The sequence below is a fragment of the Pecten maximus genome, chromosome 2 (assembly GCF_902652985.1).
Source record: "Pecten maximus chromosome 2, xPecMax1.1, whole genome shotgun sequence".
NCBI lineage: Eukaryota > Metazoa > Mollusca > Bivalvia > Pectinida > Pectinidae > Pecten > Pecten maximus.
The window spans coordinates 23,681,645-23,708,434 of record NC_047016.1 but is presented as its reverse complement, the minus strand read 5'-3'; the positions used below and the strand labels follow the sequence as shown (position 1 = coordinate 23,708,434).

The 26,790-nt window shown below is 39.6% G+C and overlaps 2 protein-coding genes across 3 annotated transcripts in view; one reads left to right on the top strand and one right to left on the bottom strand.

The window, feature by feature from the left end:
• Positions 1 to 6,573: 6,573 nt before the first annotated feature.
• LOC117321560 (ADAMTS-like protein 2) overlaps positions 6,574 to 26,790 on the bottom strand; it is a 153,831-nt gene continuing 133,614 nt past the window's right edge. The window contains exons 8-19 of the mRNA XM_033876017.1: positions 18,759 to 18,928; positions 18,432 to 18,646; positions 16,962 to 17,248; positions 16,636 to 16,722; positions 15,295 to 15,390; positions 14,874 to 15,000; positions 14,485 to 14,692; positions 12,317 to 12,472; positions 11,656 to 11,829; positions 9,862 to 10,041; positions 9,538 to 9,682; positions 6,574 to 8,438 (exon numbers count right to left, since the gene is read on the bottom strand). Of these exons, the coding sequence (XP_033731908.1) occupies positions 8,305 to 8,438; positions 9,538 to 9,682; positions 9,862 to 10,041; positions 11,656 to 11,829; positions 12,317 to 12,472; positions 14,485 to 14,692; positions 14,874 to 15,000; positions 15,295 to 15,390; positions 16,636 to 16,722; positions 16,962 to 17,248; positions 18,432 to 18,646; positions 18,759 to 18,928 (1,979 nt within the window). The 3' untranslated portion in view covers positions 6,574 to 8,304. The remainder of the gene's footprint in view (positions 8,439 to 9,537; positions 9,683 to 9,861; positions 10,042 to 11,655; positions 11,830 to 12,316; positions 12,473 to 14,484; positions 14,693 to 14,873; positions 15,001 to 15,294; positions 15,391 to 16,635; positions 16,723 to 16,961; positions 17,249 to 18,431; positions 18,647 to 18,758; positions 18,929 to 26,790) is intronic.
• Positions 20,409 to 23,428, top strand: LOC117321567 (histamine H1 receptor-like). 2 transcript variants are annotated; one of them, XM_033876026.1, is made up of 2 exons: positions 20,409 to 20,950; positions 22,145 to 23,428. In XM_033876026.1, exon 2 carries the CDS (start codon positions 22,161 to 22,163, stop codon positions 23,154 to 23,156), a length of 996 nt encoding a protein of 331 aa, XP_033731917.1. In that variant the 5' UTR covers positions 20,409 to 20,950; positions 22,145 to 22,160; the 3' UTR covers positions 23,157 to 23,428. The 2 variants fall into 2 exon arrangements, with proteins under 2 accessions (XP_033731917.1, XP_033731916.1); XM_033876025.1 differs by lacking the exon at positions 20,409 to 20,950 and adding an exon at positions 21,470 to 21,675.

Here is a 26,790-nt window from a genome sequence, read left to right as displayed (position 1 = left end):
CCAGTCACTTAAAAACGCCATCTTGTCAATGCCTCAGTCACCTACGCCATCTTATCAAGTTCCAGTAACTAGAAGACGTCATATTGTCAATATCAATCACTTTATCAATAAATGACGACTTTTTCAACACAAGACCTGTACCAATCACTAAAGGATGCCATAATGTCATGAATGACGCATTATTGTCAAAATGTAGGTTGAGCGAGCCAGTACCGTCAATTACAGGACATCGCGACTGTTACAGACAATGACAGATGCTATTGTCACGTAAACTGGTATTATAAACAGAGAAGCTCTATCTGCTGACGTTATATAGTGTCGGCACACACGATAGATACGAAGGTCTACTATAGGACGATTTTAAAAGACCATGGATCGAAGCCAAATGTTGTACAGCTGTTTCAAACCAATAGAAAAAGCATCACACAGCGAAGAAAATCCTCAATCAATTTCAAACAGGAAATGGGCAATAGAAAAGCTACCTTCGCATCTGAGCACAAGGGATGTGCTTTCGTTGTAACTCGGTAATGTTTTTGTTAATACGTGTAAGTTGAATTGTATGTTGAAAGAGGATTCGAATCAGTATGAGTAGAAGCAAGAATTCTAACTCGGAGCACAGACCGACGGAAATCACGGAATTAGGATACGGCGAGTTGTGGGTCTTGTAAAGTGGCGTTAGGAGGAGGAGGAGAGTTGGAGGCATTATAAAGGGGTAAGGAGGTGGGGAGTTGGAGGCCTTATAAAGGAGGATAAGGAGGTGGGGATTTGGAGGCCTTATAAAGGGGGGGGGGGGGGGTAAGGAGGTGGAGAGTTGGAGGCCTTATAAAAGGGGGTAAGGAGGTGGAGAGTTGGAGGCCTTATAAAGGGAAGTAGGGATGCGTAGAGTTGGAGGCCTTATACAGTGGGTTTAGGAGATGGGGAGTTGTGGGCCTTATAAAGGGGGGTTAGGAGGTGGGGAGTTGTGGGCCTTTTACAGTGGGGTTAGGAGGTGGGGAGTTGTGGGTCTTATAAAGGGGGATTAGGAGGTGGGGAGTTGTGGGTCTTATAAAGGGGGATTAGGAGGTGGGGAGTTGTGGGTCTTATCAAGGGGGATTAGGAGGTGGGGAGTTGTGGGCCTTATAAAGGGGGGTTAGGAGGTGGGGAGTTGTGGGCCTTTTACAGTGGGGTTAGGAGGTGAGGAGTTGTGGGCCTTATAAAGGGGGGTTAGGAGGCGGAGAGTTGGAGGCCTTATACAGTGGGTTTAGGAGATGGGGAGTTGAGGGCCTTATAAAGGGGGGTTAGGAGGAGGAGAGTTGTGGGCCTTATAAGAGGAGTAAGGAGGTGGGGAGTTGGGGGCCTTATAAAGGGGGTTAGGAGGTGGGGAGTTGTGGGCCTTTTACAGTGGGGTTAGGAGGTGGGGAGTTGTGGGCCTTATAAATGGGGGTTAGGAGGTGGGGAGTTGTGGGCCTTATAAAGGGGGGTTAGGAGGCGGAGAGTTGGAGGCCTTATACAGTGGGTTTAGGAGATGGGGAGTTGAGGGCCTTATAAAGGGGGGTTAGAAGGAGGAGAGTTGTGGGCCTTATAAGAGGAGTAAGGAGGTGGGGAGTTGGGGGGCCTTATCAAGGGGGGTTAGGAGGTGGGGAGTTGTGGGCCTTATAAAGGGGGGTTAGGAGGCGGAGAGTTGGAGGCCTTATACATTGGGTTTAGGAGATGGGGAGTTGAGGGCCTTATAAAGGGGGGTTAGAAGGAGGAGAGTTGTGGGCCTTATAAGAGGAGTAAGGAGGTGGGGAGTTGGGGGCCTTATAAGGGAGGATAAGGAGGTGGGGATTTGGAGGCCTTATAAAGGGGGGGGGGGGGGTAAGGAGGTGGAGAGTTGGAGGGCCTTATAAAGGGGGGTTAGGAGGTGGGGAGTTGTGGGCCTTTTACAGTGGGGTTAGGAGGTGAGGAGTTGTGGGCCTTATAAAGGGGGGTTAGGAGGGCGGAGAGTTGGAGGCCTTATACAGTGGGTTTAGGAGATGGGGAGTTGAGGGCCTTATAAAGGGGGGTTAGGAGGAGGAGAGTTGTGGGCCTTATAAGAGGAGTAAGGAGGTGGGGAGTTGGGGGCCTTATAAAGGGGGGTTAGGAGGTGGGGAGTTGTGGGCCTTATAAAGGGGGTTAGGAGGAGGAGGAGGAGAGTTGTGGGCCTTATAAAGGGGGGTTAGGAGGTGGGTAGTTGTGGGCGTTATAAAGGGGGGTTAGGAGGTGAGGAGTTGTGGGCCTTATAAAGGGGGGTTAGGAGGTGGGGAGTTGAGGGCCTTATAAAGGGGGGTTAGAAGGAGGAGAGTTGTGGGCCTTATAAGAGGAGTAAGGAGGTGGGGAGTTGGGGGGCCTTATAAAGGGGGGTTAGGAGGTGGGGAGTTGTGGGCCTTATAAATGGGGGTTAGGGGGTGGGGAGTTGTGGGCCTTATCAAGGGGGGTTAGGAGGTGGGGAGTTGTGGGCCTTATAAAGGGGGGTTAGGAGGCGGAGAGTTGGAGGCCTTATACAGTGGGTTTAGGAGATGGGGAGTTGAGGGCCTTATAAAGGGGGGTTAGAAGGAGGAGCGTTGTGGGCCTTATAAGAGGAGTAAGGAGGTGGGGAGTTGGGGGCCTTATAAAGGGGGGTTAGGAGGTGGGGAGTTGTGGGCCTTATAAAGGGGGGTTAGGAGGCGGAGAGTTGGAGGCCTTATACAGTGGGTTTAGGAGATGGGGAGTTGAGGGCCTTATAAAGGGGGGTTAGAAGGAGGAGAGTTGTGGGCCTTATAAGAGGAGTAAGGAGGTGGGGAGTTGGGGGCCTTATAAAGGGGGGTTAGGAGGTGGGTAGTTGTGGGCCTTATAAAGGGGGTTAGGAGGAGGAGGAGGAGAGTTGTGGGCCTTATAAAGGGGGGTTAGGAGGTGGGTAGTTGTGGGCGTTATAAAGGGGGTTAGGAGGTGAGGAGTTGTGGGCCTTATAAAGGGGATGAGGAGGTGGGGAGTTGAGGGCCTTATAAAGGGGGGTTAGAAGGAGGAGAGTTGTGGGCCTTATAAGAGGAGTAAGGAGGTGGGGAGTTGGGGGCCTTATAAAGGGGGGTTAGGAGGTGGGGAGTTGTGGGCCTTATAAATGGGGGTTAGGGGGTGGGGAGTTGTGGGCCTTATCAAGGGGGGTTAGGAGGTGGGGAGTTGTGGGCCTTATAAAGGGGGGTTAGGAGGCGGAGAGTTGGAGGCGTTATACAGTGGGTTTAGGAGATGGGGAGTTGAGGGCCTTATAAAGGGGGGGTTAGAAGGAGGAGAGTTGTGGGCCTTATAAGAGGAGTAAGGAGGTGGGGAGTTGGGGGCCTTATCAAGGGGGGTGAGGAGGTGGGGAGTTGTGGGCCTTATAAAGGGGGGTTAGGAGGCGGAGAGTTGGAGGCCTTATACAGTGGGTTTAGGAGATGGGGAGTTGAGGGCCTTATAAAGGGGGGTTAGAAGGAGGAGAGTTGTGGGCCTTATAAGAGGAGTAAGGAGGTGGGGAGTTGGGGGGCCTTATAAAGGGGGGTTAGGAGGTGGGGAGTTGTGGGCCTTATAAAGGGGGTTAGGAGGAGGAGGAGGAGAGTTGTGGGCCTTATAAAGGGGGGTTAGGAGGTGGGTAGTTGTGGGCGTTATAAAGGGGGTTAGGAGGTGAGGAGTTGTGGGCCTTATAAAGGGGATGAGGAGGTGGGGAGTTGAGGGCCTTATAAAGGGGGGTTAGAAGGAGGAGAGTTGTGGGCCTTATAAGAGGAGTAAGGAGGTGGGGAGTTGGGGGCCTTATAAAGGGGGGTTAGGAGGTGGGGAGTTGTGGGCCTTATAAATGGGGGTTAGGGGGTGGGGAGTTGTGGGCCTTATAAAGGGGGGTTAGGAGGTGGGTAGTTGTGGGCCTTATAAATGGGGGTTAGGAGGCGGAGAGTTGGAGGCCTTATAAAGGGGGGTTAGGAGGTGGGGAGTTGTGGGCCTTATAAAGGGGGGTTAGGAGGTAGGGAGTTGTGGGCCTTTTAAATAGGGGTAGGAGATGGAGAGTTGTGGGCCTTAAACAGTGGGGTTAGGAGGTGTGGGGAGTTATGGATATAATACTCTTGAAGCTATAGGCAAGGTTCAATGTGTCAGTGTTATTGAAAATTCACGACCTTCCTGGTCCTGGCAATCATTTCATAGCGAGATAAAGAAAGGCTACTTTGAATATTCGTATACACGACGGAGACTTAACACTATGAATAAGTAACACTACTAAACACCCCTGTACGTACAGGCCGGTGTACAGGGAGATCGATCACCTTGTACACGGTTAGATTAATAGAAATACTTTTCGTTTATTTTTTTTATTTTTTTAATTGACCTCTTTTGGTCAAAGAGAATGGCATATTTACAGAGAAGTGTGCAGTCCTTTTGATTGTGTCTAATTGTGTGCTTTATTTTCATGTAATCATCTGTGTGTGCGTGTATGTACAAGGTGTGTGTAGATAGTTACAACAATGTACAGATGTATTTGCTTACATGTCGAGACGTAGAGTACACCTGTGATATTCATTGTCACGGTCGACAAGAATTACAATTTATTTGTTAATTATTATACGAAAGTACACATATAATGCGGCGTCGAGTAAAGAAGACTTCAACGATAATTATGAGCTAGTCTGAGAACCTCATAAATATTCATGAGGTTATAAATACATGTATATATATATATGTTTCACTATAAGTACAAGAAGACAGACTAATTTTCACTAATGCGGGTACCTTGTAGGATCACATCATCGATTGTTAAATCAGCCATGAAGATGTAACTTTATTATTGCTTTCGGATATAAATCTCGTTCGGGTAGTCCTATCATTCATGTACAAATGGTCGAAAAGAGTGGGTCACCTACTGTACATTTCATATATAAGTATATCGTGTACATTCCGTACATTTTCTATACTGGTACAAGTACCTTTAGCTCACACCGGGTTGCTGTCGTAATGACGTCACACTTGTTAAGCGACACAGGATTTTATTTAGGACGTGTTTGTTCCACTTTTTATCATTGCATTCCACCAGTTCCATCAACCAGAAAATCGTTTACCCCATTTTAGTGTGGTTTCACACCGTCACTTTGAGATATTAAGTAGATCTCCGACACTGACTCATTTCGATTTGATTCTGACAAACGTACATGGGTGTAGTTTTATTATAGAAAATCTAATACGTAAACAAGTATTGAAATTTAATAGTCCCTCGATAACTTTATAGCTATATTAACGTTCATGACACGTGACCTTTGAACCTGTCAAGGTTGATACCTACAGGTACCAGTCATGAACAACGTCAAATGAATTACACTCAGCATTATTTCTGATATGAGTGAAATCGTTTTCTGACATCCCTTCATGATTTTCACGGATTTGAACCCTAGCGTCACTGACGGGAGGACGAGACAGCCGTATGATGTCCCTAACATCACTGACGAGTCCTAGAAGGACGAGACAGCCGTATTATGTCCCTAACATCACTGACGAGTCCTAGAAGGACGAGACAGCCGTATTATGTCCCTAACATCACCGAGGAGTCCTAGAAGGACAATACAGATGCAATATGTCCCAAGCATATAACTGGTGAGTCCTAAAAGGACGAGACAGCTCTGTGATGTCCCTATAATATAACTGATGAGTCCCAGCAGGACAAGACAGCTGTATGATGTCCCTATAATATAACTGATGAGTCCCAGAAGGACAAGACAGCTGTATGATGTCCCTAGAATATAACTGATGATTCCTAGAAGGACGAGACAGCGATGTGATCCAATGTATATATCAATATCTTATGGTCTACCAAGATTTGTGTGTATTGTAACAATTCTTCCTTAATACATTCAAATGCGCGTTTAAATACTGAAAATAGTTTCGAAATCACCAATTAGATGACAGATACTGGTCACATTTTATATATGACCAGTCCGATAAAAAGAAAATTTATGTAACAAGGGACATAACTCTTACAGGAAAATGTGAACATTCTATATTGAAATATAGAATCAAACTTGAAGGTGATATACAAAGAAATATAGCAATGTTTGAAGTTACAGCTAAAATATGTATCCAAACCCTATTGTTTACTGTTAATCGTTATAAGAATGTGACATTAATTTATATTTCCAGAAATGATATATCTGTGTTCAATACTGGAGGCAAACATGTTGCCATTCACACTGAATACATATGATATTTTAACAAAACTACTGACCAATCGAAACAAATTCGGCATTTTTTTGTATAAATGATGTATTTTAAGCAATTCCGGATTCATATTTTATTCTGACTGTTAGAAATGCCTTTTGAAGATCGTTTTAAACGAGTTTGCCCATTGTGTACTGACGCCTACTTACCTATCAATACTGTTATACTCATTACAGACATGTAGGTAAACTTACTGGTTTGACAGTGTTTTAAAAACTGTAGCTCAAATATATATTACAGGTGTACTTATTTTAATCATTACACAAATGCAGTATCTAGATATGGCAGATGAAAATGAAAATGTTACAAAACAAAGCGGAATTTTTAACAAATCACTTTTAGTTTTACTAAGATATAAATGACACAAATATATCCTTCATACATATTTTTATTTACTATTCTATCGTATTTTTCTTCCAAAATTTCTTCGTCCGTTATGTTCATTACTACATATTAATGTTTTGAAGGTGACACTTTAAGCGATAAGAGATCATTCGATTTACGTTCCATACAGCGCCTTTTCGAAATGCTGTGTTTTATCGGTCCAATAAGGTTCAACCTCTTTTATTGATTTAAAAAAAGGTTCACTATTCTGACTGGGTTATTTGTCTTATTGAAGTCTTGATTCTTCGGCAGGCACCGCCTCGATAATACACCAGGTCGAGTGTACTAATCCTGACATTTTGTCCAGATTTATTTGTAACACTATTTCATTAGAAGTGTGAACAAGTATAAAAACTTTACATACTGATGGCTGTACAATACATACTGATGGCTGTACAATGCATACTGATGGCTGTACAATGCATACTGATGGCTGTACAATACATACTGATGGCTGTACAATGCATACTGATGACTGTAAAATGCATACTGATGGCTGTACAATACATACTGATGGCTGTACAATGCATACTGATGGCTGTACAATACATACTGATGGCTGTACAATACATACTGATGGCTGTACAATGCATACTGATGGCTGTACAATACATACTGATGGCTGTACAATACAAACTGATGGCTGTACAGTGCATACTGATGGCTGCACAATACATACTGATGGTTATACAATACATAACAAAAATACAGGTAAGATCAAATGCCTACTTACATAAATGTTTATTGATTTAAGACAGTAATTCATACAATACATGACCAAATATATACACTATTTGTTAAGGAAGTATGACGCTCTCATTATTTAATGATTACCAACATGATGTCGGCAATGTACACAGTTTGTTATTAAAGTCTGACAACACAGTAATACAAGTTTACAGCTACTGGAATGTAAACAAGACAGAGACAACATACAGGATGGACCCATAAAATATGTCGTTAACATTATAGGTATTCACAGAACGTGTTTATGTCATACCTGGGATATGTACGTCACAGCGTACGTGTTTATATCACACCTAGTTATGTACCTCACATGTTTAGATCACACCTGGGGTATGTACGTCACAGCGCACGTGTTCATATATCACACGTTATATTAAAATAATTAAACAGGTACATTTGTATGTTTTCCGGTATAGTTTCTATATTATGCGAATTCTATATACGTAATCTTCAAGCGTTTCAGAATAAAATCCTCCAAAATAATAAAAATGTTTGATTTTTTTAACTTATTCTAACCTTCCGAGTTTCATTAAACTATTTGAACTTAAGGTATACATGTAGAAGAACAGCACATCTAAGCCGGAATTGATGACAGTCTGACTTAAGTTCTTACGTCAAGAAATACATAACGATTCAGCTACCTTGTCAGACCGTAATGCTCAGATTTAAAAGAAGACCTATTGTATCGATTGCATTGAATTAAAACAAATAGTCAAACAGGTTTGACACAGTCCACAGTTATCAAATACCTGGTATTTTGTATGAGTTTTACGTAAACCACTACTCAATTACATTTACGTACACGTAACGTGTTACCATGACTGAACAATTGTATAGGTACCTTTTACATATTTCTTGTTCAGGCCCTTAGAAAGCTATAAAATGTTTACTAAGTTTCACTACCTTACACAATTAACCAGAGATATGTTCGGTCGATTTTCTCCCTAACTGTCGTACTTGGTTTGAAGTCAAGAGTTACGCTTCCTTGTCCCCCTGTGCCGTTTTTCGTTGACAGGTGGCACAGCACTGCGATGAATAGTACGCCTGTTTACACAAGTCTGGTACCAACAAATGGCAGTTCTCTATCCGGTCACCATGACATCTGTCGTCTGTAATCAATAACATATAATAGATTACTAGTGTAAATGGGTTTGTCTCAAGGCGACTTGTTCTGATGTTCGAGAACGGCAACTGATGCAAAATTCTTGATGTAATCACCATTATTTGCAAAGCCTGAAATACCCTGGTTGATAGAATAACAGGACCCTGCCAGGTATGGCGTTAGAATCATACCTGCTGTCTTGTTTGGGACATTGCTTTGATAGTAAGAGGCGACTAAATTTTGGACCATTTCTTTTCTCCTCTTTCGAAATAACTTTCTTCATCCTAAGGTCTAATTTGACACTGCCACACTTTTGGCCTTCAGTTGAGCGTTCCACCCAATGAGACATGCTTTGCATTCTGTCCCATGGCCGAGACATGCAACTAATTTACTTCTGCCTAGCACTCGGCATTTGGGAGTGGGAAAACTGATTCTCACTTTCTCAGTAAAATGTGAATAATGTAAGCAGGTGGTGTATTCTTCTGAGTGTCTTCGGTAGTATACTTCAATAAGATAACACTATACAGTCGACGTCAGTTCCGCGCTATCACAAGGAGACAAACACATGCATACACGACACGTATGCATCTCGCACACAAAGGAGGCCGTTCCTCAAACTGCCATAGCTGTTGATAGGACGTTAAACAATACCAAACCTAACCAAACCCCCACAGGGAGAACGTCCTTAAATGACTATATCTATTGATAGGACGTTAAACAATACCAAACCTAACCAAACCCACACAGGAAGGTCGTCCTTAAATGATAGGACGTTCAACAATACCAACCTTACCAAACCCCCACAGGGAGGACGTCCTTAAATGACTATAGCTGTTGATAGGACGTTCAACAATACCAAACCTAACCAAACCCACACAGGGAGGACGTCCTTAAATTACCATAACTGTTGATAGGACGTTAAACAATACCAAACCTAACCAAACCATAGATTAACAATGATACACCAAGAAAACGAATGCTTTATACCATAATGGTTTCCAGGTGACAGTCTATCACGGGGAATCCAGAGGTGTTTTGAGCCTACCTGAGCTGTCAAACATCTGAATAAATTTTAACGGATGTGCGGTTATCTCTCGCCAGTATACCTTCTTGTTCGGGACATGGTCGAAGTTTACATCTTTCAGTAATCTGCGGTTTGTCGTTCATACTACATCTGTCTGAAGTCTGGTTTCCATGGTAACATCGTACATCTCGTGTTTTCACAGCGTCTTCTCCGCATGTTTCTGAACACTGTAAATATGAAGGGTATGAAAAAACATGTATTGTAATCCATGTGATTTCTTTAAACATAAGAACAAATGTGTTGCATTTTAATCATGGTATACTAGTATTTTAACTTATTGAGATTTGATCAATATTGCAACCTGAAAATGACGAAAGAAAACACTGTTCAGATAGCATCGACCCACCTCAGACCAGGTAGTGGTGAACCAAATCGCCCGACACTCCTCCACCAGACAAGGTGTGGTCAACTTGGGGCGCGGGGACCGTTTACAGTTGATGTTGGACTGGAGGCGGAACTTACCGCCGACGACAGAGCCACACGTGACCTCCCGGGAAACTTCTCCTGTCCCACAGTCCAGGTTACACTGCCAAATAGTAGACGTGAGGGTAAGGCTGTATTTCAATCACATTGTTCAAGATATGTATGAAACTTAAGTTTAGAGAATGTACCCTATCAGGTACATAATGTATGTATAGTACATACCAGCATCATGGATTTTATGGCACGGCACACTCACTAAAAACTGCTATATGCATGATCTCATCAGATTCAGACACAGACGCCAATATTGACAATTACCTATAATCTTTGGGCAAATGGAAGAAAAATTTTGATTTCCCCATGTTCTTGTTGAACGCTCTCTTCTTGTTCCTCTCTCTATCCGTCTTTTAGACAACTGCACATTACATGGTTGGCGGACTATTTTCCATTCATTTTCACTAAAGTCAGTTCTACGTTACGTCTTTAAGACGTAGAGAAAACATATCGTTTCATGTGAAACTACAGAAAGTTTGCCTAACGACAATCGCATCCTTTGTAGGATACACAGGCTGGTGTCTGAGCAGCAGAACTGCAGCTGTACATATCATATCGATTTCCTTTGTCATACAGACAGTCACTGCCACAATCATATACGTATGCATTACTATATGATATTCGTATACCGTTGGCTGCGTTTATTATAGCAATATATTTACCATTGTATGGCACTGCCACTATATAACCCTACCAATTCAGTTGCGAGTTCACCAGCTTATGAACTGCCAACTGAAATTTGAATTTGAAAATTTCAAAAAAAAAATCGCACGACAAATAAAAAAATCGCAGATGGTAAATATAAGCATTGAACGGCTTTCAGTTGGCATTCATAGTCAATATGAATGCCAACTGAAAGCCGTTCAATGCTTAAATGTTTTTATCAGGATCCCACACGTCGAATGATAAACTTGGATGCCGAGAAAATGTTACTGGAACATGACCCTAAATGGCAAACGCGAGTAACAAGTAATAATTTCAAATCTTCGGTTAATTAGTGAAGTTCGTAAATTATTGACCTTAGGGAAATTTCTGATGTTCAGAACTTCCAGATGTATGCAGATGAATAGCCCCTAAGTGCTGACTTAATCCTTAAGTTTCAAGGACACAGCGACACCAGCCGCTTACCTCGATCTTTACTTACAACGTGACCAGCAGAGGCAACTTTTAACTAAGCTGTATGCTAAGCGTAAATATTCCAATTGTAAATTTTCATTTCTAGATAGTAACATTCCTACCGACGTTATTTACATGTCCAATTCGACTCGAATTGTTCTTATTATCACGAACAGATGTTGACTTCTTACGGAGAAATTTAAAAAACAAGATTTTGAAAGGTGCCGGTTGATGAGTACAGAAGGAAAGTTTTATGAACGACATCATGACCTTATTTCTGAAACATCCTATTTCTCAAAGCGATAATAAGTCACACACGTTTGATGTTTATTGATATACCTAATGGTGTGTTGTAATAACCTGTATATGAAGTAAAAGACTATTACTCTTCCGGAGAACCTGGTCTTCTTGTACAATTTCAACGGTCTCCATGCAAATCTGTATTGTTTTTCATATTTTGCATTTTTATATTGATCGATTTAAAGTTAGATTTGTGGTTTCGTTATCATGTCAGTATAAATCCCCATGTGTTGTACACTATACATACCGTGCCCCACGGCTGGGCCACCCAAGTTGGTGGGCAGTACAGGGACTCTCCACAGGCAATAGTAGATAAAGGCTTGGTGTTGGGGTCACAATAGCTCTCTGCTAGGAGGCGACCCTGTGGATCCCTACATCCCACGTGGCGCTGACGTGTTCCTCTGCCACAAGGGCCCGAACACTGATGACAGAAGAATTCAATTCCATATACGTATTTGGATTCAAAGATAGACATAAACAGTCCCATTTAAAACATTGCCGTGCCCAGTTCATTTTGGTAGACATGTTTGCGTGAACCGATGAGATGGCAAATTGTGGTTGTGCTCATATTATGATAGAGAATATCGATGAACCACACTGAACGAACTAATGATAATCGATAGACATTGACAGGAGACAGGTCTCCTATGTGAGAAACTGCATACATATATAGACAAGCGAAGGATGTAATCCACGGAGTCTGACCAGTTAACACACTACATTGGTTACTTTCCTTCCGTCCACGAAACACCAGGAACCAGTTGATGGACTGAAGACCAATTGAAAAGGTAACTAATGGTATTTAATGACTTACTGGAGACCAGTCAATGAAATACATGATTGTATGAACGACTCACTGAATATCAATTACATTTGTAATGAAGTACATTACTTTATGAACGACTTACTGGAGACCAGCTGACCGTGTACCACTGATTTGTACACGTCCCCATATTACATGAGCGCTTGTTTTGTGGCCTTGACCGCGCTGAACAGTAAACATCACTTCCACTACTGCATTTGACGTGTCTTGTCTGGAAGCCATTTCCACACATTGTAGAGCACTGCAACAAATAACATATCTTACTGAAATATATGACAAAAGACGCATCTGTGTCTTCTAATGAATTTTAATTACATATATGTAATTTGAGATTGCTGAGAGGTAAGCTCTGCTGATGGTTTTTTCCTGATTGATTACCCTTACCGCGCATGCTACGTCTATTAAGAATATTGGTAGAGTAGTAAACGAAATATCGCGTTTGTTACATTATACAATATCCAAAATTTACAAAATTGACACAGTTAAGCGGTCGGTAAACCTCTTCCATGATTGTTTAAACATATATTTATGTTCTGGACTCCCCATCTGAGTATCATGATTTTTGGAATCTATCAACACAGACGAGTCTTATAGAGACGAACCAGCAGTATGATGTCCCTAATATCACTGACTAGTCCTTGAAGGACGATACAGCCGTATGAAATCCCTAACATCACCAAAGCGTTCTAGAAAGACATAACGGCTGTATGATGTCTCAAGCATCACTAAAGAGTTCTAGAAGAACGTTGAGCCCGAGACCGTTTTGTCGACCATTCAAACCAAAGGTGTCAATCTTTCTGCGGATAATCAGGGAGCAGGCTAATATTTTGCAGGAAGACACTTTAAAATCAGCTGCATATTGCATTATGTTCAAAACATCTGATTTTGTGTGGACACATAGAACGTTAGGGGTCAAAGTGGGAGGATGTAAAATGAGGCCCAAATTGACATCCCTCCTTTCATGTTCTAATCGGCAGTATAGCCACGAAAAACAACGAACTATCCGCATTCTAACACGTTTACTGGAAATGGATATCTATTTCGGAACACTGTTTTACATCGCTACAAGTACGCTTTCAAGTACTCTGTGACCGCCGCTAGTGACGGACAGACCAATCAGAACAAAGCTTTTTAAGTCGGTCATTTGGCCACGCCCATACTGGCGAGATCTCGATCTGTATGTTGACGAAGCGGTGTATTTAGATTGTTGTAAAAGACCTGTTACCTAATATTTAACGACATGTTTGGAATTTCTCCGTAGTATGCATAGCGATACGTGCATTTCGACCAATTCAGTGCTGATATTTTTCTCTAGGCCTAACCGTCATGTGAAGTTTTGTGCACTTGTTGCATTTCATTTCGGATTTTACTTTGCTATCTGCCTACACACGGACCGAATGAACGTTAAAATCAATAAATGACGATAAGAACTATATTTTCTATGTTTACATGTTTATCGGTTTTGTTATTAATTCATCATTTCGATTTCTTCACTTTCATTCCAATCCCATTTGTCATCAATTATAAATTTTGCGGAGTGTTAAATTTCGAGGCGAGCTTGACGCCATATGGTTTTGATAAAAAAAACGGGGCGTGGCTTAAGCGCGACGGGGAGGGCTTAACACGATTGAGCATTATCATATCGCACATTAGAACATGGTCCGTATCCAATCAAAACACGTTAAAAACGAATCATGTTATAATACAAAATTTATATGTAAAGGTGTCTTTTGTACAATCACACTAAGTCATATAGTGAAACAAAAGGCATCGCCCATTGTATTGCACTGAAGCAAAAGAAATCACTAATTGCAAAGCACTGAATCAAAACACATCATCCATTGTAAAGCACAGAAAAAAGACATCAATTGTAAAGCATGGAAACAAGACATCACTCATGGTAAAAGCACGGGAAAAAGACATCACCCATTGCAAAGCACGTGAACAACACATCACCCATTGTAAAGCACGGGAACAAGACTCAACCATTGTAAAGCACGGGAACAAATGATATTTCTTATTTGAAGAACAAGGGCATCGTAAACTAAACGGTTTGACAGCTTTGGAGAGAGGGAGCACTTACGATAACAAATATACCACATCGTTGCACATAATCCAAGTATGTATAGCGTCAGTGACAACAGACAAGAATTTACTGTCGACAAACAAAGACGTGATATACTACAGCGGCAACACAGGACAAAATAGAAAAATTAATTGTGTTTCCTAAATAAGTCGGGCTTATCTACTGACCTGTTGCCATTGCGAAACCTCCCACTGAGGGCCACAAGGGATTTCACCGCATCTACGAGACGACATGGGCTCTGCTCTTAGGTTACACAGGTAAGCGTGAACCGTACTATCAAATCCGGGAGCCAACATTTGCCAACACCGTACCGACCTAACAGACTCCCCTCCACCACACGTCCTGGAACATGGCGCCCAGGGACCCGTCACCCACCTACGAGGAAACACCAGAATAGTCAGCATTGACAAAACAGACATTACTTCATTTTCATTGATATAGTATCTGTATTGTATAAAAATTAATGCACATGATTATTGTAAGGACGAGTAGAAATCCACCAAATTCATTCATACATTCGTGGAAGAATGATTCCGATATCAATAGAGTTACCTACCTTGGCTGGCATCGTTTCCGCCCACACTCGTGATAAGTTGGGCTTGGACGCAGACTCTCGTCACAAAAACTATCATTGACACTGACACCATCCTGTCTCTCACATCTAAACAAGTTTATCTGTGTTCCTAAAACAATCAACTGCCAATCAATGTAAAACGGCAATGGGACACTTCGTATTAACGTATCGTTAATATCTGTTAAAGGAACGTTTTCATTTCATTATTAATATGTTATCAACAACCGTCAATTTAAATGCTGCAGTTCGCTAAAATGTTTATAATCCATACCGTGTACTTCTTAAAGGCGTGATTTATTTGTCGGGCCATACATGGTCATATTAACAAATCATCGAAAATGCAAGATTGTAAAGCGTTAGATATTAGCAGTTATGCAATAAATCACTGTTGAGACCGTCATACCGAAGGAACACGTAGAGCTACATGGTGTGATGGTATTCCTCCGCCATTCATATCCAGTTCTGGTTGTTCGTGGAAGGAATTCCTCATTACCTTCCTCTGAAAAGTAACATATGCACAACTTCATACAAAATAAGCACCTTTATGCAAAATTTCATACAATCAATCTATAATTTCGTTGGAATCAAAGTGCATTCATACTGTTTTTGAAAAAAAAATTGGAAAAATAATTTAAAACGCCCACCATCCGGGCTAAGTTACAATCTTAAATGAGAGCTTGGGTAGGGACACTGGAAACACTAAGGATATCAACAAGCACGTACATTGTATGAATTCATATAAGGAAATAAAATATTTCCAAACTAGGTAATGATGTCTCTTGAAACCTTGTGTTGTTGAGTTCTCCATCAGTGGCCGACATCAGTCACGAAAATCGTAATAATGAGAGCTAAACCCTTGAATATCAAATCATTTGGGAAATGTAAACACCGTAGGTAAGGGATGCAGGGATGTTGCTATCAAGAAATGGAAAACTAACATATCTAAAATTGCAATCATCACACGTAGCATACGGGTTAGTTGTAAGCTGTCCCTGTTGGTTACGTTGTAGGTAAAGCTCGAGATAAGCAGCTGATGTTGAAGGGTCTGTTGTGTCCTTGATTTCAAGTTCTACGTTGTATATCTGATTGACATAGTCAATAAAGTCTTGTTACCTTAAGGCGATATTTAAGTACTTCGCCAGGTCTCTCTTACGTTTTCGAATAGTAAGCTTCTTCAATTTAATCAGCCTCGTGTGAAAAATTAATGATACAAAACGGGAACATTTCTCCCCATGTGTATGTCAATAGTATGTTTGAAGTTCTGGTCACCAAACTCCAACAAAGATATTGTCGATCAGAAATTCAATTATTCTCACGATTTCATATTCGCGTTATATAGTTTGAATTCTAGTCTTACGAATTATGCTTCTGTAGAGCTCAAAACTTGTGAAAGAAAGCTCTCATATCATGTAAACGATCGTTAAGTTTGGAATGGGGAATGGTAGAGTAAAGAAAAGCAAAACCACATTCCATTAAATCAGTAAACATTACCCAATATTGAATAGTTAACTTTGGTAATGCTCCACAATATGAATGCGACAAAATAAATAAGTTTAGAATAGCAGGCAACCGATAGCGGCCAACAGACAACGCCTTTCATAGCTCATGAATATTTATATACATTCGATTTTAAAAATAACGCCAAGGTAAGTTCCCAATGATGTATATTTCAGATATAGAAATCAGAAATTATATGAATGCAGGATAAACGAGCAGTTGATATTGGTACCGGAAGTGAACTGACCTGTGTTGTCCACATGCCTTGTACTACTGCGTACACTGATATCGATACCCAGACTGCGGGCTAGGTTCTGTGACAAGTGACCCTTATCTGAAACAGACAAGACTGGCTACCACTATGAAGAGAACAATGAAGTATTTAATGAAGGTGGTTCTTATAGAGATAGCTGCTTCTGAAAATCATGGAAAGTTGCTGATTCCGAAAATAAAAGCTGTATACATGGTGAGTCTAAATTATATATGGAGTTAAAAAAAACGTGTGCATATAGTAAATGTATTTAGTGGCGGACAGAAAGAAGAAGGAGAACATTTTTGATTGACACAATTTACCTGTAGTATGTTCTTGCTTTCTTTCAACGCCAGTCGTGCTGAGTTTACTGTAGATGTTCCCATGTTCGGTATTTTCCGGGAGGTACTTCGGAACGTTCGATTTTCGAAGTTTTGGCTTTCGTTTGCGCGAAAGGCGTTTTATGATTTTGATACGAGGAAACGATTTATCGAGAACGGTTGTCACAGTTGTACCCTTGGTAGTGGCTTCTTCCGGAACAGGAAGTAGATTCACATCGTCAATAATTCCAGTATCTGGTACTGCTTCGTCTGTGGTGTCGTCTGTATCACTGGAAAAATTGAAACTTGAAAGTCGACAAAAAATCTGAGAAACCAATCTATAGATGTTGGCAACCAAAAGACACTAATATACATGTACAGTTGTTTTATGCCTTATCAGTTTGTTACCTGGATAATCAACAAAATTTTATAAATAGGCTATTTTATTAGGCTGAGGAACGCGTAAAAAGTCTTCAGTAAACTGTATATTAGGATGAAGCGTCTTTCTGATCGTGATTTGTAAACAGTATCTCTAACAACGCTTACTAGATTTGAAGTGAGAAAGATTCGAAGAAATCTCCAATCAGGTTTTGTTGTATATAATTGAAAATAGGGATTCGGCTACCACATCAAAATGTCATAAAAGAGTTTGTATGAATTCTTACAGCCTTCTGTGAGGCCAAAGGAACGTCAACTTTGGAGTTAGAGTTTACTTAAGATTTTAAAATCTTGTTGATTATTCAGGTAACAAAACAGTTGTTTCATGCCTTATCAGTCAACAGTCAAAACTCGGCCGAGTGAAACAGTTCATCGGGTTGGTCCCAAAACCGAGGGGGACAGTTTTGATTATTGACTGATAAGGCATGAAACAACTGTATAATAATGGCCAGACAACAGTCGAAAATACTTACTTTACATTTACATAGAGAGTCAGGTAACAATAATTTTTATACATTATAACTACGCCGGTGCTACCTGATAGCGGGATAATTGAAATAAAACTCGCATGTTATGAACACCAATGTCAATCGTAATTTAAATTGTTTGTTGCCCGGCGCTTTGTTTAGGTAAAAGATTGTTTCTGTTCTCTTAAATTGCTGAACAGAAACGTGTATTAAAGACAAGCGATAAACAAACGACTCTTATATGCACAGAAAAAATAACTTTTGTGAACAAGATGTTACTATATTTACTTCTGCCATCCTGCGGAAACAGTGTGCTCCAGTCTGGAGATATCAGGAATAATACGGGGATACTGCACGCGATCAGGAACTGTCTTTGAATATTAACAAACGAGATAAATACTGCAGTAAACATTTTGATCAAACATTGAAAAGAAGCAAAGAGATACATGGCTTCCCGTGTCTTTTCCAGTTAGTGATGGGAACAAAAACTGATTCTCAAGAACCAATCCCAAGTTGAACAATACTTCAAAACTATCTATCAATACCTAATTGTTGTCTGTCTTATTACCTTGATGGGTTATTCCAACTGGTGGTGTCATCGCGGAATTGGTCATGGGGAGCAGCAAATCCGCTGACTGATGTCACATGCGTATTGAGAAGCTTTTGCCACTCGTAACTGTTTTCTTGGGGCATAGAATCGATGACTTCGCGACTGGTAGTGACAGTTGTTCTGATGAATTCATATTCGAAATTGATGCTACTGTACGTTTCCAGTGTAAATCCCTAAAACAAATATTCGGCACATGTATATTATATTGTTATCACTCATCATAACGTAAACTTAATTGTTACCAATGCTAGTAGTGGGTACCTCTGTATACATGGATATACGTACGAGGATATCGAGCTGCTCGGAGATGGGTCCCTTCATTCGGAGGAACGAAACACCACCATTTTCACTTTGTTCGTAATGCATAACAGTGCCCGCAATGACCTTTGATCCGGCTAGACGTTCGCGTCTGTTGGCATCATTCAGGAAGAAGATTCCATCAGAGGATTTTAGGGCTGTAGAAAGAATTGAACGATTTATTATTTAATCATTGATTTTTGTTCCTTTCCGTAGTTCAACGTTCCTCGAGCATCCAGTGTCACATGAGGACAGGGGACGACTTAGATACAAATAACAGTTTATCATACTTCAATGTGTAACGCTGTGATTGTAAAATCCTAATTTTATTATAGTTGCTCTAATGACATTCAAATTTATACAACTTAAAGTGTGCTAAGTGATCTTACGAAGTCTTCAGTACTTGTAACATGAAGCACCAGTTTTACTTCATCGCTTGTAGAGCTGAACTAATACGAGGGCCGTGCATTTCTGTTTTAAGGGCCGCCTGGTTTATACCACCACACAATTTAAAAGAAATAAAGCTTTATTACTGAACAGATAAACTTTTTTTTCATTGAATATATGTTATTTTTCATGGAAATCAGTTTCCTGTAGGAATAGAAATAATAATTAATGATTTAAAAAAATTATTTTCTCATTGAAGAAGTTTCCTGTGAAGTAAAGTGAATTTTGAATTCAAGTTGTAGCTCACTGATTCGTTCTTTTCTGTTATATTTATGGCTAATTTCAAATTTATCAATTAAATGAACCAAGATTGTTTCCAGTAAAGAAAACGATTATATATTTCCTGAATTTAAAAAGGTGTATCCTTAATTTTTATATAATCTGTAACCGTGTATCATGGAGCTTCTGTTGATCTAATGTTGCAAACCAAGATAAGATCCCATTTAATTCTGCTATAAATTATATGCATTTCCGATTACCCTAACTTCATTCATGGGTTGATTTTAAAGAAATTTTGTGTGTTTAAAACGAAATATCTAGCATTAATTCAAAGTTTCATAAAACTGCAAATGTTTGAAAAAAAAATGAAATTAACAACAAAACCAATTTATTTCCTATGGCATGTTGTTTTGTGAAAATCGACCGATCAACAAATTGGGGAAAATTCATTGACAAAAATGTATACTGTAAGATAATGTAGTAGATTAAAATTTTGGAAACTTAATTTTTGCCAACAACTGTAGATGAAGATAGGTGTTAAACCATCGCAATAAATAGATAAATAAAGAGATGCATTTAACCATATATCAATATAATAAAACACTTGATAAGAAGGTTTAAGCAGAATATAAGTATGTTGTCTATGTTGTATCGTTATGATGTAAACACACTTCAGACAATTCGTCTAGAATGACAAGACCCACTTAATCGTAGTGGACTTATTCGTATCCGTGTTTTAATATGCTGATAAATTAACATTCATGAAAGTACGCCCTTATAAGCTCATTCTTTGTTGTAAACATTGTAAACATGTGTAGACGAGAACCTGAGACGTAATAGTACATAATAACGTTTAACAATATTTACAAAGCTAACAATACCTGGTATTATGGGTTACCTGAAGACTTTCCCCAATTTACAATAACACTTTGTATACTGCACGTGGTTTGTCAACCGTGGCATTTTCACTGGAAGTGCGCCGACGTCGCGTAGACACATTTGTACTGTCCTGAATAGTTCTGACAGCCTAACCTGGTATACGTAAGTGTCGATGTACCAGTTGTTTATTTTCATATTGTGAAATAGCAAATAATCCTCGCCATGTTGTACTCTATATAGGTGTAGACATTTCATCAGTATAGACTTGTACGACTTTTCACTGAATACGATCTATCTTATTACCTGATACCAGGTAAGACCTTCCTTGTGAATTAAAAGGTAAATTAGGACGTTCGCTCAGGTAAACAGGTGACAGCGTTTCCTATATCCATAGGTATTACTGTGACCCATACGCTCGTGTGGTTTTCAGTTGTGTAGTAGGTTAAGACAAAGTCATTCAGTTGTACGTAGTTACAGCCACCAGGGATCCCAAACTGGGTCGAACGTTTTAAAAAAAAGCCATCAACTACAGATTCAAGCGTTTATAAATATACAATGTCAATACGTGTGTTTGAAGTCGTGGACAAACGCAAACGAGACTAGACTCTATACCATCACAGCTGACCGGACATTGGGTAAGTAACTCAAGATCATTGTAATGAACATGCATTAATTAAATACTTCCTGCTCTAAATCTCAATCATCACTTTAATAAGCTTGATATCTTGTTATGTAGCATGTGTCGAACAACAATTAATTTGGAGTGTATTGTCGAGGTATATTCCATGAAATCAATCATTGGACATGATTCTAACGTTGTTTAAGACTTAAGGAATATACGTCTAAATTGTTTCTTTAGTAACTAAGAAAGTGGACCTATGTCGGTACTGAATAAATTTGGTATTGATTATTGGTAAGTCCTGCTAATCATAATTAGCGGACCAACTTCCGGTAGACGTGTATTGATAGCGTTAGTATGTTTTAATTTCACGTTATATGTATGTCTATCATTAATACCGTCACGCAAGACTGCACATGTACTCTCGTCATTTACAAGTTTGACGTCGACGATATTATCAGCTCTGTCTCGGTTTTTATAGGCGTAGATGAAGTGCGCTGCTCAAGGCGCCTTTAGGTGTATGCATACAAAGTGTATATATATTTTATTTTATAAATTCTTATCTAAAACCATGGTAATGACGCAAACAGATCTTCTCCACGAGACTAGTTTTACATTGTATAATTTATGTTAAAGGTCCATGTTGCACACTTACGTTAGCTGTGATAATAGCGACTGTTAATATATCCTCCCTTAGGACATAACATTGAGTGTGGCATACATGGAAATATTAGTAACAATGTAAGTATGACGCTAGCTCGAAACCTGGCAACCGGATCTTTTTTTTTCTCACGTAACAAGTGATGTCACTCTGTTGTGTTCCTGACTATAGAATGGAATCAAAACAGGATATACTTTGTCAGTCATGTTGAGTGGAGAAGTCAGTAGGTGTACGTGAGATAACGGGGTACAGTGTACTAAACAACAAACCAGAGACTATCACTGTGGCATTACGACAAATGTGTATGGTACTGTAACTAGGTCATTAGATAAACTTACATGTATATTACATGAAACCGACCTGATTTGGGTTCTGTATATATGTACGAATCTATCATGGCAAAGTTATCATTTCAAGTTTCATTCTATTTATTTGCACAAGCGCGAAATGGCTTTGCAAAAATATTTTTCTCGACAATCCGGCTTGCAAGCGTTTTACTGTAAAACATTCAATACAGCACGTTTGATTTTGTTTTGTGTATATTTCCAGGAAGTTCACGTGTACGATGGGAGACGAGACAAACGGGTTGTTTGGGTCACGCATTACGATAACTATCGTCGCCATCTTAACCAACGTTACAGCCCTCGTCGTTGTCTTCACATCGACGAGCTTGCACACCAATGGTTTCATTCGGAATATTCTTAGTTTGTGTGTCTCGGACCTCATCACAGCAACTTTCGTTATTCCAATAAGTTTGATCTACCATGGAAATGCAAATATTAATTATGGGAGCGAGGTTTGCAACGCATGGTTAAGATTGGCTTACTGTAATAGAGCACTATCATGCTTCATCCTCGTCACCATGTGTATTTTCTGTCTCGTAAGTAAACTTCACAACAACGGACGCATTAGATTACGCGTTTACAAAATCATAGAAATGGTCCTTGTTATCAGCCCTTGGTTTCTTGTGTTAATAGCGTACGTGCCATTATTTCTCACCGAAAGCAACAATACAAATTCCGGAGCCAATTTTGCAGACCAACTGTGCCTTTTCACAAACACTAATTATAATTTCTCAGTGTCCATCATCTTCTTGGTTTTGCCACCAAGTTTACTTTTACTGACAATCGTAGTGATGCATATCATGTACAAAGTAATGCAGCGCAAACATTCACAAGATCCCGATCAAGAAACGGAAGCAGATGGACGTCTGCGCATGTTTACAGTTGGAACATGGCTTGTAAGCTTAATGACAATTTGTTGTTGGATACCATTCATAATTGTGATGCTACTTCTCCTGTTCTGCCGGACCTCGACATCGTCAGTTAGCCAATGCTACCCCTCCTTACACGCCATAGACACCACCTATACAATATCTCTCGTACCGTCAACACTGACACCATTTTGTTGGCTATTTATAAGTGAATTCCGTGTCAAGTTGTTATCAATAATGTCCCATGTTACACAAACATGTACTTGTGGGCAGTCTGTGGATTGTACCAAATGTTCCTGTCAAAAACCGACAACAGAAGATGACATTAACGCCCTGACTATGTACTGACCTCTGTCGATATAAATCTTAACGTCGCCATAGTGGAATATTTACAAACTATTAAACAAAAGAAAAGTAAACATGGAATCATTCATGATGTATGAAATTGAATGAAATTGAATTGAATTGAAAGAAAGTAGTATTATGCCAGACCAAGTGATTCGTACTGTGATTAAATAGAAATGAGATCCTGGATAAACTGGGTTTTATATATACTGTCACGTTGTTTTTGTGATTGTACACATCTATTGCTATTAAAGTCATTTTCTGTGAAAAATGAATTATTTCTTTGAAATTTATTCAAAACACACGCATTATCTAGACCTATATTAAAACCATTATGTAGACCACATTGACAACATTATCAGACCATAATTCCCCGAAGCCCGGATACTATACCATCCCTCGACAATACTGTCAACCGACCATGTCCTCAAAGGCATTAATATATACATGAAGTATACGTATACAAGTAATAATACCGAAAATAATGGAAATGGTCGGCAATCTACATTACTATGCAGACAGTAGGTATTTTAGATGTTAAAAATGAAAAGGACATGAGGAGCACAGTAAGGCTGATCGTAAAGTGGACAAGAAGGAAGTTATTACCTGTGTTTTGTTATGGTTTTACGTTACAATACTGATCCAGTTTCTGTTTCGGTCGCTATACTAACCACACCTTAGCATATTATCTTAAAACAGAGTTTTGCCCAGATGTTTCAGAAATAGATCAGCACTTCTTGGACATCCTGACATCGTTAAGTTTTCGAAATTGCACATGGATTTGTTGCGTTTTTTATAAACATCGGGAACGAGTGTGGGAAAGAATAAAGTAGTCTTTTATTCAAATCTTTATTAACACGAATACTAGGTGCTCGCTTGCATGACACAATTGTTTTCGTGATTGGCAGGTGCATCTACTTCCTTATAGTCCCCCACAACTTATACTCGTGGGAGATATACCCACCATTAGCTAAAAATAGGTAGTGAACATTTAGGTGAAACATACATCTGTTTCTTCCACGTCGTCAAATGTTCAGCATAATGCCAAGTAAAATTTTGAATGACGTTTGATCTCAATTTACTCTAGACCTCGTTTAACACTTGTTACTGACAATACACAGCAGTCATTGTTACTATTATGATACGCGTACATCAATGTTAATCCAGCCTATTCTTTCCTTTATATGGACCCCAACATAAATAACATACATGATCTATATTGTGTAATTTTCTGGAAATGAAGTGTAAAAGACGGCGATGCTATTCAAATTAGTGCTACAACGAAGAGAAACGGCTAACAACAGAAGAACTATACAGCATCGTTAAAGCATTTTCTCCAAATACATTATCAAATAGAAGACAAATTCATCAGACAGAGCTAACACGGTATTCAATGGTAGGTTGATCGGATGGCACAGTGGTGACACACTTGCCTTTCATCTAGGCGGCCAGGGTTCGATTCTCTGATAGGACGTGAAAAGGTATGGATTCACGTGTCTGATCACGTGGGTTTTCACCGGGTACTCGGGTTTCTTCCCGTTTTCAAAATAAAAAAAAAATGTCCAAACTGAGTTTTTGAATAGAAACCTTTAATATATCACATCAAAATATTCTTATTTGCGAAAATATGTTTGTTAATTGCAATGGATATTTCATTATATAACAGTGAAGTTGCTTCATCGGACTATTTGCAACTTTTGTGGGAGGTGTATCCGAAAACAAATAATGTTTGAACATTGAGCGCATCGGAAGAACAACTTTTTCAGTGTCTTGTTTCATTCTCTGTACCAAAAGTAAACTTAAGTCCTATTCCTAAATAGGTCCTCCGCCACCCTGCATGGTATCAAAAATTGGGGAAAACGTAGTTGATTAAATATCTTAATTTGAATATCAACTAGATTGATTTTTAATTACAATATCAACCTCAATTTAAGTAATTTACCTAGCTCATATGGTAGAACCGCCATCTAGTAAACGAAAGGCCCGGAGTTCGAATCACTAAAATGTCAGTTTTTGATATTTTTCGGTATAGCCGTAAGGTATTCTTTTGACCTCGGATATGACGCGACAGGTGGCGGTAATGGTCAAGATGAAGTACGTGATTGGTCAATGTAGCGGTAAATGCAAAATGCAGATATGCAGTAAAAAACGAAACAAATTTTAGATTGAATGCAAGCTGAATAAGTGGATGTCTCTTTTCAAATGACACATTGAAAAATTATATTCCTGATTCAAATACAGTCTTATTATCACCAAAGATAATTCAAACTGATATAATTTTGTTATCCATGCTGATACGCTTCAGTTCGTTAATTTACTTCACCAGCAGTTTTACATTATAACCACAGCATTAAAACAAATTTTTAAATAATAATTTTCCTGGTCATATTTTAAAGATTTCAAATTTAAAATATATCAAATATAAGTACAACAAATAAACAGTTGGGATATAATTGTTTTAATTAGATTTAAGAAAAAAAGTAAAATGAAGGATTTACTCCGTATGTGTTAAATGTAAAATGAATACAATCTGCCACGTCGACAGGAGACATACATGCATATGGATAGGTAGTGTGGAAATCAGACTTAATTTGTCATTTTAATCATTTCGTACGGAATCAATAGTCTATAATATAATTATACATAAACGAAAAAAACTGTCGATAAGGGCAAAATTAATAACATGTGGAGTTTGTTCAGGCCGAATAAAAAAGGGCCTAGGAAGAAAAATAAAGTTTCAAGAGAGACTAATCGCCTAAAACACACATCAAATCAAACTGCATGTTGCATGCTGCAGTCTCGTCTCGGAACAGACCATTAAACATGGCGTGGTCTCCAACCGAGGGAGTTGCTTCAGAGGATCTCATTGGGTTGTTGGGTAGCATTCGTAATGCATTTAGTGGAACAAGTAAGGTCGACTTTTCTGACCCGTCGTTGGCTGGTGAACAGTGTTACAATACCACTGGTCTGAGGATCGAAGTTTGGGGGTCTGTGTTCTACACTTTCATAGGAACGCTATGTTGGATAGACAATCGACAGCTAGTCTCGAGCAGCATCGTTGCCGCTAAACGCGCACTCGTTGGAGTTTGTTCCAATTCCTTTTGGATGTAGCCACATCTCGCAGGAGGAAGTTCATGAAAAACACACTACAGACTTGTGTTCAACTGTTCTCTAACTTTATATCCGACTCTGTGATATTTGTAATGGATGACACATATCTGTACATCCAAAATAATACCGTATCAGCATATATCTTGTTTCCAAACCTACTGATAGATGTAATTGTATTGTGGTATAGTGTGTAAGTGTATCTGAAAATATTGTTAAAGCTAAATACAAATCCAAAAGGAAGAGTGTTCCATTGCACAAGAACTGTCCCCTGATAAGTCCGTGATGATATAGTGCCCATCGATGAATATATCGTAAGCATTGTTGGACCTTATTTTACCGACGGCAAAAAATAATAATGCTTTGATAACAGGACATCTATATGAGACAAATGCCGATAACATTTCATCATGGATGTAACAAAACGATACCCTACTATCGGACAATAGGTTGTTTTAGGCTTCCTTGGTGATACTGATATAAACACATAGAAAGGGAAAAGCAAATGTAAACGTCAAGGCGAACAGAT